Source organism: Schistocerca nitens, chromosome 6 (genome assembly GCF_023898315.1).
Source record: "Schistocerca nitens isolate TAMUIC-IGC-003100 chromosome 6, iqSchNite1.1, whole genome shotgun sequence".
NCBI lineage: Eukaryota > Metazoa > Arthropoda > Insecta > Orthoptera > Acrididae > Schistocerca > Schistocerca nitens.
In genome coordinates, this window is record NC_064619.1 from 91,305,219 (window position 1) to 91,325,829 (window position 20,611).

Consider the following 20,611-nt stretch of genomic DNA (forward strand, 5'->3'; position numbering starts at 1 on the left):
TTACATCAAAACGTACAAGTACAGAATTTTCTCCGGCTGTAAGCGTTCGACGGCGATCTGATCCCTGAATAGAACTGAGGAGCTGGTGACATATACACTACCTAATGGGAGGATAGTGAATTTTTTTTTAGGGACCTGAAATCTTGATGTGTACTCTTTTCCCGTGCATACCTTCATCCTCAGCTACCGTATAGCTTTATGTCCCACTGGGAGAAGCGGTCTTTTGCGAGATGGCCAGCTACAAATTCCTTTGCACACCATTCCTTTCGCTGGGCTTCTGGTTGAGAAGCACCTGCAACGACTGAAGTCGGGTTTAGAACTGATCATTAGCGAAGCCTGAAACCCGTAACCGGTCACTGTCGGTTAGAAATTTATCGACCACTGTTCTTACGCCGTGATACGTGACAGCTAATGATACACCCATGCTTGCGCACACGTTGGGTGATCCACTCTGAAACATCCATAAATTAGGCAGTTAGACTCACTGCATGGTCATGGATTATTGCAGGTGCAAAAGCTTGTTTGTGAATCTGTCATGTCTTTACGTTGACCTAAAATATTGCTCTAATTACATACGACTCACTGTTAGATACATACACACATATCTGTCACGACGTACGTCAGCGCTGCAGAGTCAAAAGACCGTCTGGTATCTGTTCTGCACCTTCTATGGCACGAGCCCTTTTCTCACGTACTCTCCTTGATGTAGTATTCGTTCATTCTATTTTTCCACTGTCGAAGTCAATTATCAGAATAACTCTTCTTCCATGTAAGGAAGCTCTTTGATTCTAGTCAGTGTTCAACAAGCACGTTGTACATCGTAAATTGAAATTTCACTTTTTTAATTCATCCCACGAAATCTAACTACACATGGCACTGTTATCGCATTTACATTGATGAAGATCGTGTTATGAATTTTCTCGGTGTTTTTATTTATGCTTGCAATGTTGGGACCCACTTCATTTGGTTTTATCTTCAAGAGACATACACAAGGTTTTGAATTCAGCTGTCCATTTACGATGTTATTAAATTGGGAAACAGAAGCATTCAGTAATGATAGATAACACTGTAATTGTGGCCAACTGTGAAAAAAGAACAATTTCGTACTGGCATGACATTAGTAGCTATGTCAAAGAAGAAATCCCACAGTTCAAAATTGTCTCATGTTGGAATTCCTGGAAGATTAAAAATGTGCGCCAACCAGCGTCTCGAACTCGGAAACATGCTATTTCAGAGCTATAGATTTATCGACTGTTTCTTTTTTTTCTTGGTAGGGGTGTAGCCTTCCCATTTCCTCTTATAGCCAATCCATTCACTCTCCTTATTTGACTTCCTCAGCTAGCGAAGTTGCTTTACTGTTTCTACTCGCAAAATTGAAATTATTTCGAAATTAAAATTTGGACAAATGAATAACGACTCTTCTGCCATTGTGGAGATGCTCTTTTGAGCAATGAGAACGATAAAGTGAAATTATTATTTCTCTAGAATAACAAAAACCAATAACTTATTCGTAAAATTGGAGATTGAACCGAAAATCTCTGTTCTGTAACTTTGCTCAGTATGATAGCAAAGCGACCAATAATTGAGCAAAGCCGGCCGGAGTGGCCGTGCGGTTCTAGGCGCTACAATCTGGACCCGCGAGACCACTACGGTAGCAGTTCGAATCCTGCCTCGGGCATGGATGTATGTGATGCCCTTAGGTTAGTTAGGTTTAAGTAGTTCTAAGTTCTAGGGGACTGATGACCTCAGATGTTCAGTCCCATAGTGCTCAGAGCCATTTGAACCAATAGAGCAAAGTTATATCTGTATTTTGCTAAGTGTAGCATTTTAGTTTGGTCCACTGCCAGGGAATACCAGTACTCCAAGAGTCACAAGAGCGACGGCATGGTGTGCTACGAATTACTTCCAAGATGTGTAACCACCATTGCCGACGTTTATTGTCAAGAACTGAGCCGTCTTGCAGACACACTCCAAGAACAAAGACCAAGAAGACTGCGTGATGTGACAGGACCTCACGACAACACTCGCCCGCATTGTGCTGGACTGACAAAAACGCTATGCAGATGTTAGGTTGGGACGTCATTCCACATTAACTTTATTCACCTCATCTTGTGCCTCAGATTTTCCCCTTCTACGCTCTCTGCCTTCAAGAAACTTCCTTTTCGATAGAAAATATGCGCCGAACATGGATCGACGATTTCTTCATCTCAGAATCACGGGATTTGTATAGTCGTGGCAATTGAAAAGTTGGCAGATTGCTGTAAACTGTGGGGGAGAATATATTATTGATAACTAGTGTCTGTGTTGCGAACGTGTGCACAAACACAATAAACGAACACAAACAGAAAATGCTCGAATGTGCCAGAAAGGACTGCACAAGCCACAGTATAAGAAATGGGGTAAAAGTTCGAAAATAGTTTCTTCTTGGGGTACACGTACGCTTTGCGGACTTCTACCCCATTATAGGCCGGCCGGTGTGGCCATGCGGTTCTAGGCGCTTCAGTCTGGACCCGCGCTTCCGCTACGGTCGCAGGTTCGAATCCTACCTTGGGCATGGATGTGTGTAATGTAGATTAGTTATGTTTAAGTCGTTCTAAGTTATAGGGGACTGATGACCTCCGATGTTAAGTCCCATAGTGCTCAGAGCCATTTTTTTGAACCCATTATGCGCGAGTACATATAAATAACTTTTTCCCGATTTTGCTATTTTACTTCACAGATAATACATAAAACTACGAGGCCCGTTTTTTATGTAAGGTCCGTTTTGTTGTAGATACTAGTAGTTCGCGCGCATACCGCAACGAGCGCCTGCGTCGTGTAACGGCATGCCTCGGAAACAATTGTCCTCAATTTCAGTTCCGTAGGTAACCTGTACGGCTCTGTTCCTTGCTTTCAAAGCTTTTTAGGCTATCTACTCGCCCGCCGCGTGTGAGATTCGCTCACTGATACGTTTTTTGACAGCAAGAAACCTGTCTGCTGCAGAAATTCATCGACAGATTTGCGAAGTGTACGGTGATACTGTTATGAGTGGAAGCAAAGTGCGTAAGTGGGTACGAGAATTCAAAGATGGCCGTGACAACGTCCTTAATGAGCACCGCTACGGTCACCCATCTTTGATTAAAAACGATTTGGTGGTTTCAGCTGAAGTGAGGATTCGTGAGAACAGCCGCTTCACGAACGAATTTCCTGACGTGTCGAGATCAGTGCTTTAGAACATTGTTTCTGGACACTAAAAGCTTGGGAAACTGTTCTCCCGTTGTCTCCCGAAACTCCTAACAGAGGACCACAAAAACCAAAGATTTGAATGTGCGAGGAAGTTATCAAGAAGAAGGTGACGGCTTCTTAAGTCAGATCGTAACTGGATACGAGGAAATGGTTTTTGCATATCACGCACGAATCGAAGCAACAGAGCATGGGATGGAGACACAAACACTCGCCTGTAAAGGTGAAGGCCAAACAAACTCTGTACCAGCGCAAAATCATGGCGTCGGTATTTTGGGAAAGGTATGGTGTTTTGTTGGTCGACTTCATGCAATGAGGTCCCACTATCAATGCAGAAGCATACTGCCAAACTCTGATGAAGCTAAGCAGAGCGATTCAAAACAAAAGACACTGCATGCTGCAAAGGGAATTGTTCTTCTCCGTGACAGTGCAAGACCTCACACTGCGGGTCACACCCACGATTTATAGGACATTTTCGGCTGGGAAGTTTCAGACCATCCACCCTACAGCCCTGACCTTGCGCCGAGCGGTTACCATCTGTTCCTGCACCTAAAACTACGCCTCAGTGGCAACCGTTAAATGATGACGACGACGTGAAAATGACAGTGAACTCTTGGTTATCGGAGCACGCGGCAAGTTTTTATGAAGAGGGTATTTTAAAATTAGTTGAGAGGTACATACGTGTTTCAACAAACTTGGCAACTATGTCGAAAAATGGAGTGAAGTATGTACTTTCTGAAAATAAATTAATTTGTCTGAAATAACCTTTCGTTGTGTACTTATTTTCAAAAGGACGTTACTTAAAAAACAAGACTTGAAAATTAACAAATATGATGGAGGACACTGGAAGCTTGTAGCCACCAGTTCCAGTACCATGCTAATCTAATTCTGAGATAGATTTAGCTTGACCTAACACTCGATGAAAACTACATACATTTTACATCAAAACGTACAAGTACAGAATTTTCTCCGGCTGTAAGCGTTCGACGGCGATCTGATCCCTGAATAGAACTGAGGAGCTGGTGACATATACACTACCTAATGGGAGATTGGTGATTTTTTCTTTAGGGACCTGAAATCTTGATGTGTACTCTTTTCCCATGCATACCTTCATCCTCAGCTACCGTATAGCGTTATGTCCCACTGGGAGAAGCGGTCTTTTGCGAGATGGCCAGCTACAAATTCCTTTGCACACCATTCCTTTCGCTGGGCTTCTGGTTGAGAAGCACCTGCAACGACTGAAGTCGGGTTTAGAACTGATCATTTGCGAAGCCTGAAACCCGTAACCGGTCACTGTCGGTTAGAATTTTTATCGACCACTGTTCTTACGCCGTGATACGTGACAGCTAATGATACACCCATGCTTGCGCACACGTTGGGTGATCCACTCTGAAACATCCATAAATTAGGCAGTTAGACTCACTGCATGTCATGGATTATTGCAGGTGCAAAAGCTTGTTTGTGAATCTGTCATGTCTTTACGTTGACCTAAAATATTGCTCTAATTACATACGACTCACTGTTAGATACATACATACATATCTGTCACGACGTACGTCAGCGCTGCAGAGTCAAAAGACCGTCTGGTATCTGTTCTGCACCTTCTATGGCACGAGCCCTTTTCTCACGTACTCTCCTTGATGTAGTATTCGTTCATTCTATTTTTCCACTGTCGAAGTCAATTATCAGAATAACTCTTCTTCCATGTAAGGAAGCTCTTTGATTCTAGTCAGTGTTCAACAAGCACGTTGTACATCGTAAATTGAAATTTCACTTTTTTAATTCATCCCACGAAATCTAACTACACATGGCACTGTTATCGCATTTACATTGATGAAGATCGTGTTATGAATTTTCTCGGTGTTTTTATTTATGCTTGCAATGTTGGGACCCACTTCATTTGGTTTTATCTTCAAGAGACATACACAAGGTTTTGAATTCAGCTGTCCATTTACGATGTTATTAAATTGGGAAACAGAAGCATTCAGTAATGATAGATAACACTGTAATTGTGGCCAACTGTGAAAAAAGAACAATTTCGTACTGGCATGACATTAGTAGCTATGTCAAAGAAGAAATCCCACAGTTCAAAATTGTCTCATGTTGGAATTCCTGGAAGATTAAAAATGTGCGCCAACCAGCGTCTCGAACTCGGAAACATGCTATTTCAGAGCTATAGATTTATCGACTGTTTCTTTTTTTTCTTGGTAGGGGTGTAGCCTTCCCATTTCCTCTTATAGCCAATCCATTCACTCTCCTTATTTGACTTCCTCAGCTAGCAAAGTTGCTTTACTGTTTCTACTCGCAAAATTGAAATTATTTCGAAATTAAAATTTGGACTAAAGAATAACGACTCTTCTGCCGTTGTGGAGATGCTCTTTTGAGCAATGAGAACGATAAAGTGAAATTATTATTTCTCTAGAATAACAAAAACCAATAACTTATTCGTAAAATTGGAGATTGAACCGAAAATCTCTGTTCTGTAACTTTGCTCAGTATGATAGTAAAGCGACCAATAATTGAGCAAAGCCGGCCGGAGTGGCCGAGCGGTTCTAGGCGCTACAATCTGGACCCGCGAGACCACTACGGTAGCAGGTTCGAATCCTGCCTCGGGCATGGATGTATGTGATGTCCTTAGGTTAGTTAGGTTTAAGTAGTTCTAAGTTCTAGGGGACTGATGACCTCAGATGTTCAGTCCCATAGTGCTCAGAGCCATTTGAACCAATAGAGCAAAGTTATATCTGTATTTTGCTAAGTGTAGCATTTTATTTTGGTCCACTGCCAGGGAATACCAGTACTCCAAGAGTCACTTCGGCTTTGGTGCTGTCAGGTGTAAGCGGCTAGAAACCAGAAAACGTGTCACTGCCATAACGTGGTTCACCAGGCACGACTTATAACCCACCCTAAAAGCTTTGATTCTGTCAGTATCTTTCTACTTTCTAACTGTCTGTAATATTCTAAACTTCACAAAAGTTCCTTGTAACTCTTGTCGGGCTAGCACTCCCGGAAAAAAGAAAGAAAACTGTGAAAAAACGGCTTAGCCACAGCCTAGAAGATCGTTTCCAGAATTAATCTTTCTCCTTGCCATAGAGTGTGCGCACATTTTAAACTTCCTGCTACACTGAAACTGTGTTTCGGACCATAACTGTACCACAAATCGTTGCCTTACACTACTTATGTTATAACCGAATAAGTTATATTATCTCGCATTTTCATTTTGTTCCTAACTGATTAGTGTCTGTAGAAGGAATCCTTATTGTTGTTATTACTTGCAAATGAATATTCCGGGAGTCAGGTAGACTACTAACTTAGTTTGAACGATGATGTGACAAAATAAGTAGAAAACAGATTGAAAAGAACTTACCGATGTACTAACGTAAAGAGTCGAACATGTGACTACCATGCAGCAGAGGAAATCAACGAGAAGTACATCGTTCATCAGCTTCTCGAGTTCTTTCGCAAAGCTGAAACATACAGTGAAGAAAATTAAAACACTTCAGATTCTAGTTAAGTTTCAAAAAAGGAACGAACCAATGTTACTAACTACCTTGTTACAATTATAAACTGGATTGGATCATACTACGATACTGCGGCGTTTCTTTCGGCTAAAAGCTACAGACTGGCTATTCAAACTGCAGTAGCAAGATGGCTCCAAGCAGAAAACGCCCAGCTGGCAACTAAGTGCTTGGAACATGCAGCTGATTAGCATTATTAGCAACAGTTAGGATTGGATAGCAACCGAATGGCCGCCTATGGTGACTGCAGTACGTTGTTCCGTGATATTTCTGCTCACTTTCATTGGGACGCCACAACTGACGTGCGAATAAGAAATCAATTGACTCATCAGAGAATTATTGTGTACCACCACGCAGGATGTTAACGACGCCGAGCGATACCACCTTGGAGAACAAACGTATTATCAGTTTACCTTCCATTTCGAATGTGAGTGCACTAAACGACTTTCATGTGACTTCCAAATGATAGAGCACATCAATCAGACGACCTATTCTTTCAGGTTTTATTAGGCAAATACAGATATCGGATAGTGCCTAGCCATTACCAAAGCACCATTTCATAGTATCAATGCGGGTGCTGGTACGTCAATCAGTACAGACTGGCTGGGAACTTTGTAACCTTTACACTGGAGCTTTACTGCTCGCTGGGTGTGATTACCCTGCAGCAGCTTCTATAGCTAAGAAAGTGCTAGCACAGCCAAGCACGGGTAGCTGGGTTCAACTTGAAGCATTCAATTAACGCTCAAGATTAAGGATATGGAGCGATGGTCCCTGCGCGAAACACAAACCAACTTGATATCGCCGCTTGGGAGAATTGTAGTGAACAGTGGGACGGGCGGCGACGGTGCAGGTTAAATGGGCTGGTAAGAATCAACAAGAGGCTTGTTTCGTCATAGATGTGCTGTGCCGGCGAGCTACGAGCAGTGTTTTGGCAGGATAAATACACCCTTACAAAAACCAGCTTGATATCATCGCCTGGAGGGGATCGAATGGAGCAGCAGGGCGAGAAGCTATGGTGCTAGTTAAATGGGATGCTGAGAGGCAAAAGGTTTGATTCATAATCTGCGTGCCAGGCTGGCGATCAGCAAGGCGACAGCACAAACGCTTCATAGGATAGCGAAGTTCCACTGACATGCATTTTGTAGCTTGTGGTGAGGAAGAATTTGCCCTTTGAGCCACAGTACATCGACACATATAAACAGTTCTCCCTGTTGAGTTTCTTTAAGTTCTTAAACTGCTCTCTGGGCCTTTATAGCCTCTCGTGATAACTTCATCATTAACTTGCGAAAGCTAATGCTGAGAAATGTGTCTTGGACTACAGCCAACAATACGTAAAGAAGAATCGTCGGTAAGCTGTTGTTGTTGCTGCACAAATATTGAACGAGTGTTTTCGTGTGAAGATAATATATGATTACAACAAAATTGGTACATAAAATCTGATAACGTTAAATATACTTAGATGACTGAGCTGTGTCTAAGCTACAATTATTACATAACTTTTGTATGTATTTTTTTCTTAATTTATTGTCAAACAGTGTTTCAGATGTGTACATGGAGCTTACTAAAGAACTAACAACGAACAGGTTGTTACTTGAAACAAAGAAAGAGGAGAAAACTGTTTTATTCTGATTATGAACGAAATACCTTTTTACTTGTGTGCAGTCGGTAAAGTTTGTATGCCCAAGCATTCACTTGAACAGTTTTTCTGTTTACTGACGAATAAGACACTACGAAGAGCCAGTTACACGGCCAGCGACTCCAAAGAAATCGGATGTGACGCAACACACTGTCTTCACAGTATCACCATAGAGCAGTATTACTGGCGCACTTACTAGTCATTTTTCCACGAGTAATCTCTGTATCGTCAAAAAATTTATTTGAAATGAGGCATCGCATTCTACACATGTTCTTGCGTTCTTAGCTATACTGCATCTGTGAACTGGAAAACCTACGTTAAAATGACTTTCAGGCCACGAGACAATGTAATAGGACATGCCTGGTATATTTGAACTTCTGCCATGGATGCCACGTGAAATTCTTATTTCTTTGCACGCCGATGGAAATGATGAAATGCAGTAAAAACTCAGTCATATATATTGTAAAACCATTCAAATCCAAGAAGATTGATTTGAACGTTTGCTGCAACCATGTTGTCGGGTAGCCGATGTCTTGGGTTCTACGATGGCCAACACGAAACTTCTCGGCATGTGGCACTATGTCTCCCCTGGAATGCACTAGGCCAAGTCGGTCTACTGTTTACGGCAATATTAATCTAGTTATCCACAGAAGAGTTACAACACAGTTCGCACCACTCTTGCCAGCAGTCCTGGGAGAAGCGGTTTCCTGCTCAACTACAAAACTCTGGCCAAAGAAATTGGAGCACTAGGAAGTATAGCAGGAAAGAAGATACGGAACTTTTACTTATTATGGGTTTGCAGAAATGGACACAGAATACATGCTTAGTTTTTTAGGTAATACGGGTATATTCAGGGTGTGAAATTCAATACACAATGTTGCAGCCACTGACAATAATATCAGCTGTAACCAGGATGCACAAAGAGTCGAAGTGGACTTAGGTGTCAGGAGACTCGTTCCATATTACTTGAATCTGAGTTCTTCAATTGTAGCTGCTGATGAGCGATGACGTACCAGATTCTCGGCAGCACGTGATCGGATGTTTATAATGAGAAAGAGATCTGGAGAACGTGCTGGCGACGGCAACAGCCGAACACACTCTGGATCGTGGTAGATACTGATGTTATTAGCTACAATCAGTCTCTATTCGCTTGCTGAAAGACAACATCACGGAGCCCTGAGAGACAGGACACAGCCAGTGGTAGTATGAGATTAGGAATGTAACCCCTGGAGTCCAAATTATTGCCTATGCCATGCAGAGATGATAGTGTTGCGTATACAGTGATGCCCAAAGCTTGGACGGTACGACCGTGGCGAATACAAAGTGACTATTTTCCGTCTTCTCGGAGCGTCCACAAGTGTTTAAACTCATCGAGATTCAGTACACAGAACTACGATTCGTCCGAAAATCTATTCGGTGCCACCGCTGTGTCGAGGGTTATCGTTGCAAGCAAGCGAACCCGCAACAATGGTGCCTCAGTCGGCGGTCCGTGGTAAGCCAGGTGTCGTAGCAGCATCCATAGGTGTATACTTGGCTCCCTGATAGTAAATCTTTCCCTGGCAACGTAACTGACGTGGCTGTACAATACTGCAAGGCAGAGAAAAATAATACGTCTGTTTTTCAAATGTCTATCATGCTGTGTCCTTTTCTTTCAGGTTTTATTAGACAAACCCAGATTTCGGCTAGTGCCTAGCCATTATCAATCCACAATTTCATAGTATGACGTACTAGAACTTACATTTCGACGTACTGTAGGTATAGTGCCAATTCTTTCTCACCAAAAGCTCCAAAATGATTGTCAATGGGACTTCGCAATTCGTCTTTTATGTTTTCCTTTTGGGTCAAAAGACTTCTGATGCCAACCTCTTCTGTGCCAACCTCTTCATCTCAGAGTAGCACTTGCAACCTACGTCCTCAGTTATTTCCTGGATATATTCCAATTTCTGTCCTCCTCTACAGTTTTTGCCCTTTGCAGCTCCCTCTAGTACTGTGGTAGTCATTCCCTCATGTCTTAACAGATGTCCTATCATCCTGTCCCTTCCACTTATTAGCGTTTTCCACATATTATTTTCCTCTCCGATTCTGCGCAGAACCTCCTCATTCCTTACATTATCAGTGTACCTAATTTTTAACGTTCGTCTGTAGCACCACATTACAAATTCTTCAATTCTCTTCTGTTCGGATTTTCCCACAGTCCGTGTATCACTACCGTACAATTCTGTACTCCAGACGTACATTCTCAGAAATTTCTTCCTCAAATTAAGGCTTATCTTTGATACCAGTAGTCTTCTCTTAGCCAGGGATGCCCTTTTTGCCATTGCTACTCTCCTTTTGATATCCTCCTTCCTCCGTCCGTCATAGGTTATTTTACTGCGTAAACTAAACTGAACTCCATTCGAACAGGACGTGGAAGGGCCAACGGTACCCATCGGCCGCCGTGCCTTTCTCAGCCCACAGGCGTCACTGGATGCGGATATGGAGGGGCATGTGGTCAGCACACTGCTCTCCGGCTGTATGTCAGTTTACGAGACCGGAGCCGCTACTTCTCAGTCAAATAGCTCTTTAGTTTGCCTCACAAGGGCTGAGTCCAGCCCGCTTGCAAACAGCGGTAATCCATCCAAGTGCTAGCCCATCCCGACAGATCTTAACTACAGTGACCTGAGGGGAACCGGTGTTGCCACTGCGGTAAGGCCGTTGGCGTATTTTAATGCCTAGACAGTAGAGTTAGTTAACTTCATGTACTTCGTGACCATCAATCCTGATGTTAAGTTTCTTACTGTTCTCGTTTCTGCTACTCCTCATTACTTTCGTCTTTCTTCGATTTACTCTTAATCCGTAATCTGTATTCATTAGATTGTTCATTCCATTCAGCAGATCATACTTATTCACTTTCACTCAGGATATCAATATCATCTGCGAATCGTATCATTGACATCCTTTGCCTTTGAATTATAATTCCACTCATGAACCTTTTTTTTATTTCCGTCGCTGCTTCTTCAATGTACAGATTGAACAGTAGGGGTGACAGACTACTCCTCTGTCTTCCACCCTTTTTAATCCAAGCAATTCGCTCTTGGTCGTCCATTCTCATTATTCTCTCGTCCGCCCCCGGTAGCTAAGTGGTCAGCGCGACAGAATGTCAATCCTAAGGGACCGGGTTTGACGTCTCTGTATGCTGAGTCTGTCCATACAACAATAATATCATTTATGATTTCTTCACAAGATTCATGCAGCCATCTCGTCTTAGCTTCCCTGCACTTCCTGTTTACTTCTCTCCTTAGCGACTTGTATTTCTGTATTCCTGAGTTTCCCGGAACATTTTACCTTTCATGGGTCATCTGAAATATTTCTCATGATACCCATGGTTTCTTTACAGTTATCTTCTTTGTACCAATGTTTTTCTTTGCAACTTCTGTGATGGTCCTTTTTAGAGATGTCCATTCTTCTTCAACTGCACTGCCTACTGACCTATTCCTTACTGCTGTGTCTATAGCCCTAAAGAACTTCATGGCTATCTCGTCATTCCTTAGTAATTGCGTATCCCACTTCTTTGCGTATTGATTCTTCCCGACTAATCTCTTAATCTCTTTATCACTAACATATTGTGATCTGATACTGTATTTGTCCTGGGTATGTATTACAATCCAGTACCTGATTTCGGAATCTCTGACCTTGATGTAATCTAATGGAAATCTTCCCGCATCACACGGCCTTTCCCAAGTGTACCTCTTCCTCCTGTGAGTCTTGAACAGAATATTCGCTATTAATACCTGAAATTTATTACAGAACTCGATTAGTCTTTCTCCTCTCTCATGCCTTGTCCCAAGCCCATATTCTTCTGTAACCTTTTCTTCTCCTCCATGCCCTACAACTACATTCCAGTCCCCCATGACTATTAGATTTTCATCTCCCTTTATGTACTATGACTCTTTAAATATCCTCATATACTTTTTCTATCACTTCATCTTAATTCTGCGACGTCGGAATGTATACCTGAACTACCGTTGTCATTGTTGGTTTGCTGTTGATTCTGGTACGAAAACCCCTACTGATACTGTTCACTGTAACACACTGTGCCCTACCTCCGTGTTTATAATGAATCCTACTCTTGTACCAATTTCAGCTGCTGTTGATATTAGCCTATACTCATCTAACCAGAAGTCCCTGTATTCCTTCCATTTCATTTCACTGATCCCTACTACATGTAGACTGAAAACGGTTGAAATGGCTCTGAGCACTATGGGACTCAACTGCTGTGGTTATCAGTCCCCTAGAACTTAAAACTACTTAAACCTAACTAACCTAAGGACATCACACACATCCATGCCCGAGGCAGGATTCGAACCTGCGACCGTAGCAGATGCAAGGTCCCTGACTGCGGGCCTAGAACCGCGAGACCACCGCGGCCGGCCATGTAGACTGAGCCTTTGCATTTTCCTTTTCACATTTTCTAGTTTTCCTACTACGTTCAAACTTCTGATATTCTACGCCTGATTCGTAGAACGCTATCCTTTCCTCGCGTAGTCATTCTTTTTCTCATGGTCACCTCCCCCTTGGCAGTCCCCTGCCAGAGATGCGAATGGGGGTCTATTCCGGAATCCTTTGCCAATGGAGAGATCATCATGACACTCTTCCAATTACTGGGCACATGTCCTGTGGATACACGTTACGTATCTTTATTGCAGTGGTTTCTATTGCCTTCTACATCCTCATGTCATTGATCGTTGCTGATTCTTCCGCCTTTAGGGGCAGTTTCCCATCTCTAGGGCAACAGAGTGCCCTGAACCTCTGTCCACCCCTCGGCCGTCTTTGACAATGCCGTTGGCAGACTGACGTTGACTTCCCATGCCCGAAGTCTGCGACCGCCAATGCTGATTAGCATTCTAAGTTTAAACAGTGGAGAGACTCGAACTCTGGACCTAGGACGGTTTCATTACTTATCAAAGAAGCTACCCCTACATCACGGGTACAGTGTATACGCTAGCACTATGTCAGCTAGATAAACTGCTGCAGCGTAACCACTCCCAGCGAACAGTAAGGCCACAGTGTAAATGTAACAAAGTTCCCTGCGAGTAGCAAAGTACGATGCAGCAACAGAGAGCAGCGAGGCAGCAGCGTGAACATACCATTGCTGTCTGCGACCAACTCCACATGTCTTGATCTTGGATTATGATTAACTGCTTCTGTGTCACTTCTGCAGTGGTGAGTTTGACAGTTTTAGCACTTTGGTAGCTATGTGAACAGTTGAAGGGTAATTATTACCGCCAGAAAGCCAGCAAAAAGGCTGCAGCTTAGCTGTTCGACGGATCTCGGCTAACAAAGTGGTGCGATGCGCCAGTAGCGAGCAGCGAGCTGTCGCAGTGAGGATGCAGCAGCAACGTAGGCAGCGGTCGACGTCATGAAACGACTGCTGTGTCGACATGTACAAGCAGTTCGGTTTGCTGAGCTTTTCTATGTTTCAAATTGCTGTCTGTTCATTATCTCAGCCAATGTCTCTGCATTAGAAGACACACAAAGGGATATGCCCTCAAACAAGGCCTGCTGTCTGTAGAAAAAATCGCTATTGAAGCAGATTCCGTTTGTGAAGTTCGGAATTATACACTGAAGTGCCAAAGAAACTGGTACACCTGCCTATTATCGTGCAGGACCCCTGCGAACACGCATAAGCGGCGCAACACGACGTGGCATGGACTCTAGAATGTCCGAAGTAGTGCTGGAGGAAACTGACTCCTTGAATTCTGCAGGACTGTCCATAAATCCGTAAGAGTTTGAGAGGGTGCAGATCTCTTTTGAACAGGCAATTTGCAAGACATCTCAGATTGCTGAATAACGTTCATGTTTGGGAAGTTTGGTGGCCAGCGGAAGTGTTTAAATTCAGGATAGTGTTCCTGGAGCGACTCTGTAGCTATTCTGAATGTGTGCGCTGTCGCATTGTCCTCTTGGAATTGTCCAGGCCTGTCGGAATGCACAATGGAAAGGAATGGATGCAGGTAATCAGACAGGACGCTTACGTATGTGTCACCTGTCAGAATCGTATCTAGAAGCATCAGGGGTCCTATATCACTTCATCTGCACCCGTATCTTACCATCACAGAGCCTCCAACAGCTTGAACAATCCCCTGCTGACACACACGTCCGTCAGCTCGATACAATTTGAAACGAGACTCGCCAGACCAGGCAACACGTTACCAGTCATCAACAGTCCAATGTCGGAGTTGACAGGCCGAGGAGAGGCGTAAAGCCTTATGTCGTGCAGTCATCAAGGGTACACGAGTGGGCCTTTGGCTCCGATAGCCCATAACGATGATATTTCGTGGAATGGTTCGCACGCTGAGGCTTGTTGAAGGCCCAGCATTGAAATCTGCAGAAAATTGCGGAAGGGTTTCACTTCTGTGACGTCGAAAGACTCTCTTCAATCGTCGTTGGTCCCTTTCTTGCAGTGTCTGCTCCCGGCCGCAGCGCTATCTGGGATTTGATGCTTTACCGGATTCCTGACATTCAAGGCACACTCGTGGAATGGTCGTACAGGAAAATCTCCAATTCGGAGATCCTGTGTCTCATCGCCCGTGCACCGACTATAGCACTACATTCAAACTCACTTAAATCCTGATAACCTGCCATTGTAGCAGCTAACAGATCTAACAACTACGCCAAACACTTGTTTCTTACATGGGCGTTGCCGTCTGAATCGTCGCATTGTGCCTGTTTACGTATCTCTGTATTTGAATATGCATGCCAGTACCAGTTTGTCTGGCGCTTCAGTGTATAAATAACATCTACCGTAGTTCTTTCTACATCCCAGCCCCTCCTGACTCATATATACAGGGTTGTCCATTGATAGTGACCAGACCAAATATCTCATGAAATAAATATCAAAGGCAAAAACTACAAAGAACGAAACTCGTCTTGTTTGAAGGGGGAAACCAGGTGGCGCTATGGTTGGCCCGCTAAATAGGTCAAACGGATATCAACTGCGTGTTTTTAAATAATAACCCCCATTTTTATTACATATTCATGTAGTACATAAAGAAATATGAATGTTTTAGTTGGGCCACTTTTTTCGCTTTGTGATAGATGGCGCTGTAACAGTCACAAATATATATGTACGTGGTAACTCTTAACATTCCGCCAGTGCGGATGGTATTTGCTTCGTGATACATTACCCGTGTTAAAATGGACCGTTTACCAATTGCGGAAAAGGTCGTGTCGTGTTGATGTATGGCTATTGTGATCAAAATGCCCAACGGCGTGTGCTATGTACGCTGCTCGGTATCCTGGACGACATCATCCAAGTGTTCGGACCGTTCGCCGTATGGTTACGTTATTTAAGGAAACAGGAAGTGTTCAGCCACATGAGAAACGTCAACCACGACCTGCAACAAATGATGATGCCCTAGTAGGTGTTTTAGCTGCTGTCGCGGCTAATCCGCACATCAGTAGCACAGAAATTGCGAGAGAAACGGGAATCTCCTAAACGTCGGTGTTGAGAATGCTAAATCAACATCGATTGCACCCGTACCATATTTCTATGCACCAGGAATAGCATGGCGACGACTTTGAACGTCGTGTACAGCTCTGCCATTGGGAACAAGAGAAATTACGGGACGATGACAGATTTTTTGCACGCGTTCTATTTAGCGACGAAGCCTCATTCGCCAACAGCGGTAACGTAAACCGGCATGCTATGCACTATTGGGCAACGGAAAATCCACGATGGCTGCGACAAGTGGAACATCAGCGACCTTGGCGAGTTAATGTATGCTGCGGTATTATGGGATGAAGGATAACTGGCCCCCATTTTATCGAAGGCAATCTAAATGGTGCAATGTATGCTGATTTCCTACGTAATGTTCTACCGATGTTACTACAAGATGTTTCACTGCATGACAAAATGGCGATGTACTTCCTACGTGATGGATGTTCGGCACATAGCTCACGTGCGGTTGAAGCGGTATCGAATAGCATAGGTGGATTGGTCGTCGAAGCACCATACCATGGCCCGCACGTTCACCGGATCTGACGTCCCCGGATTTCATTTTGTGGCGAAAATATAAGGATATTTCCTATCGTGATCCACCGAAAACGCCTGACAACATGGATCAGCTCATTCTCAATGGATGTGCGAGCATTACGGAATGCGAACTACTCGCTGTTGAGAAGAATGTCATTACACGTATTGCCAAATGCACTGAGGCTGACGGACATCATTTTGAGCATTTATTGCATTAATTTGGTATTTGCAGGTAATCACGGTGTAACAGCATGCGTTCTCAGAAATGATAAGTTCAAAAAGGTACGTGTATCACATTGGAACAACCGAAATAAAATGTTCAAACGTACCTAAGTTCTGTATTTTAATTTATAAAACCTACCTGTTACCAACTGTTCGTCGAAAATTATGACCAGATTCGTTCTTTGTAGTTTTTTCGTTTGACGCTTATTTCGTGAGATATTTGGCCCTGTCACGATCAATGGACCACCCTGCGTATACTTTCTGCTTCATATATATTCTATCGTGCGAATCAGAATTTTCAAACAGTAACGGCTACCTAACCTACTTTAGTGTCAGATGTTGCTCTGGCTGGTATCTATAGCTGTAGCTCTGATTGACAAAATTCTGCACGCGAAAACAATAAACAAAACTACCCCTTCAGAATGCTGACAACACAGAAACGTCAGCAGTGAACAATGAAGATACTTTATATTGTACATAGGCCCAAGATAGATGTCAGGGAGTGTTTTTGAACATCACACGTGAACAGTATTTTACAGTGTCAATAACCCAGCGGCAGTTTTACTCAGTATAAAAGACACTGTTGATCCCTCAGCACAGAGTGGCGTTGTAGTGTCATCTGCAAGAGGTGTGGCAGATAATATGTAAGTCAGTCAGTCTGTGGCAATTACATTGACCGAGCTTGAGCCAAACGGTAGACCAAATACAGGTTATAATTTTCGTGAGTATATTCTAATAGAATCCTAATTCTAATTGAATCTACATGCTTAACAATACGATGATACACAAATAGAGATGAGAAGACAAAGATGCCACGAGCATTAATATCAAACATCAATAAATATATTACTCAGAAAGACACTTTGGTTTTCAATGAGCAAAGGCATTTCCCATTTCCTCCTACTAAATAATTTCATTTATATACGAAGTAGAAAACTAAACAATTACTTCAGATAAACTATTTCGAACTTGACAGAGTATTTGTTTGACTCTATTACTTCAAGTTGTACTTGATAAATTCAAGTTGTAAACGTCGTAAGTTCTGAATCAACTCTCCGTCAGTCCCATATTACTTTATCTACTACTGCGATAACCAATTGTAATCTACTGAACATACTTAAGAGGCACAAAGCAGTTTAGAGAGCAAATATTGTTATTTACTATCCTGTTTCTAGCCACCTTTTCGGCCTTGCATATTTACCTTATAATTTCCTGATGTTGTTGTATGCATCTGGCTAGCGAGTTATACATTTCAGCTTCAGAATGATTCTCAGAGTTTATAGTGCGAGCAGGTTCCAGGACACCATTTCGACGAAACGATGAGGAGAACACAGAAGCAGTGCTGTTCCGCATGTAGTTTGGGTCGCCCTTTTTTGTATTCCTGGTAGCAGGTGACTGATCAATTTTGGAGACATCCCGGAACTTGAGGTTAAGCATTTCAAGTAAAGAGCTGACTTGGGTCATGAGAGTGATGATCAGAATGTCAGATGATCTATTACAAAATGCACCAGTGACTAATGTTACTACCTGGGTGAAGAATGTTACTTCATAGTTGGACCACACAGTCATGTTGTAAGGGTACCATGAAATAATCGGCAGAGTACGCAGGCCGCTCCCCTTCGTAAGGCCTATTCGCAGACTGTTGACGCTCCAAATGACGGCTGCAGATGTCGACTGTAAACGAAGAATGTCTTAAGTAAACGCAAGCTCTCGAAGGATTGTGCCAAATTATCAAGCAAACTTTAACTAAGTGATTCATGCTAACGCTTCATTATTTTTTATGCTTAAATATACGTAACACATAATTCGTAACATATATCAGTGGTACGATATATAAGGCAAACGACAGAGGTATTTCACCTACATTATTAGAGATTTTTGGAAAAATCAATTGGGAAACACAGATTCAGTACGGGGTCTGAACTGATTTTAGCCGTGGCTAGGCGCCATAAATGGAGATGACTTAAAATTGCTGTTCAATAATAAACTGCTTTAAAAGCAACAACAATTGGCATACCATCAAACCTAGGTGATACATGATCCACACAATCATGTGGTTATGGACATTACATTTCCTCATGCATCAAACAGGACTTTCAAAAGTTGTCCAGTATTATCTCCAACAACAACTGCCTTACCATGAAACATAGGTGATACACGATCCACACAATCATGTGGTTATGGGCATTACATTTCCTCGTGCATGAAACAAGAGTTTGGAAAGTTGTCCAATTTTATCTGTGTTTCCTTAACCCTACCTGTAAAAGAAGTTTCCCTGTCCTAAGAACATAGTCAACGAACAATCGGAAACTGCTGCTGCCCCTATATCATTAATCGTTTATGTATATCAAGAGCATTAGCGGTGCAACTACGCTTTGTTAGAGAATCCCTGCTCTGCAGGAATTTCACTGTACAGAAAAAAGTACATGGCCTTACAAGATACAATGTTTGACCACTCTGACATCTATGAGTCAGTTTGTAGGGTCATATTTTACTGATAAGTCGATGTTATGGCACACTGCGGAATGCTACTCCCTACATCTTCAAAGATCGATTTGCCTGTGTCCACAGTATGGAGTACATCGTATCTGAAAAAGGCTGCCGATTTATGACACTATCCGCTCTCTCTGCACCCACACTAGTTCTTTGAGAGAAATTTATTCTCTTCGGGAATTTCATCATGTTCGAGGATAGGATGTGCGCTAGGATTCTGCTAAGGGTGCAGTCTTGAGTAAGGTTCGCGTTTTGCGTGTAAGCACTGTCGCAAGACCCGGGTCTGTCTGCAGGGCACAGTTTCTGACACATGCTCCCTCCTATTGCAGCCAGTCTGGTAAAAGGGGATGCAACGACGTCCACCGGATCTTCCGATCGACTTGCTTTTGTTCTGCTCATATCCCATTATGACTTCTTTCTCTGCGGTTCCAGGGCCGGCTTTCAGTCTTTCGTCAAACCGCAGCCACCCTTTGCCAGTGACTGTGTTAGCAATTACATCAAACGTTTACGCCTCTTTACAATCCTTACATGTCTCGTCCTTCCATTCTCACTGCCCCATTTAGATGACCCATAGACATGTCTTTTGGAAGGTGTGACGTCAGGACGAAATAAAATGGGTATCATTCCTCGGCAGTGATCTACGAAATGAAGTGTAATAAGCCACGGCTGCGAAACACAAACAAGGATTCTCTACAGATGAATGGAAAAACTGGTAGAAGCCGACATCGTGGAAGATCAGTCTGGATTCCGTAGACATATTGGAACACGTAAGGCAGTACTGACCCTACTACTTATCTTAGAAAATAGATTAAGGAAAGACAAACCTACGTTTCTAGCATTTGTAGACTTAGAGAAAGCTGTGACTCTTCAGGCTATCCCGGCGGATATGTTGTAAATAGTCTTCACGGGTGTGCCGCCGGATGACGTGCAAATCCCACAATATTTCTTCGGAGCAACTGTCCGACATCACCTGGTGGTTGAACCTCGCTGGTGGCTAGGTACTACTGACAAGATCTGCATGTCGGCGCCGCTGTATATAGAGCACGCACGTGTAGATTGCGCAGGCGCGGGAACCACGCATGCGCTAAAATATGCAGATAGATGGCGCCAGACTCGAACGCCCTCTGCCGAGAAACGGAGAGCGGCCGTTCTGCGCGTGCGCTGACGCTTGAGTTTACTAACATGCTGCCAAAGTTATGACGGGTCCATTATCGAAAGCTCTTTGCTTTCTCGTCGTGATTTAACAGCAGCCAATGCGGGGTTCACGGCTGTACTCAACTGAAATCCCGCATCCCTGTTGATAAGGTTATCAGCTTTACGGATCTGTATTGCTTCCTTAATGACGCAATCCCAGAAAGAGGATGCTGGGGATAAAACTTCCGTCTTTTCATAAATCATGTGATGTCCTGTGTTCAGGCAGTGTTCTGAAATTGCCGACTTCTCCTGTTGGCGTAGGCGTGTATGACGCTGATGTTCATCGCAACGTTCTTGTACTCTGCAACATGTCTGACC

The 20,611-nt window shown here is 43.2% G+C and overlaps 1 protein-coding gene across 1 annotated transcript in view; it reads right to left on the reverse strand.

Annotated features, from left to right (window-relative positions):
* LOC126263240 (odorant receptor 42b-like) overlaps nt 1-18,175 on the reverse strand; it is a 39,889-nt gene extending 21,714 nt beyond the window's left edge. Inside the window, exons 1-2 of the mRNA XM_049960325.1 lie at nt 17,808-18,175; nt 6,587-6,686 (exon numbers count right to left, since the gene is read on the reverse strand). Coding sequence (XP_049816282.1) covers nt 6,587-6,686; nt 17,808-18,175 — 468 coding nt within the window. The remainder of the gene's footprint in view (nt 1-6,586; nt 6,687-17,807) is intronic.
* Between the last annotated feature and the right edge of the window lie 2,436 nt (nt 18,176-20,611).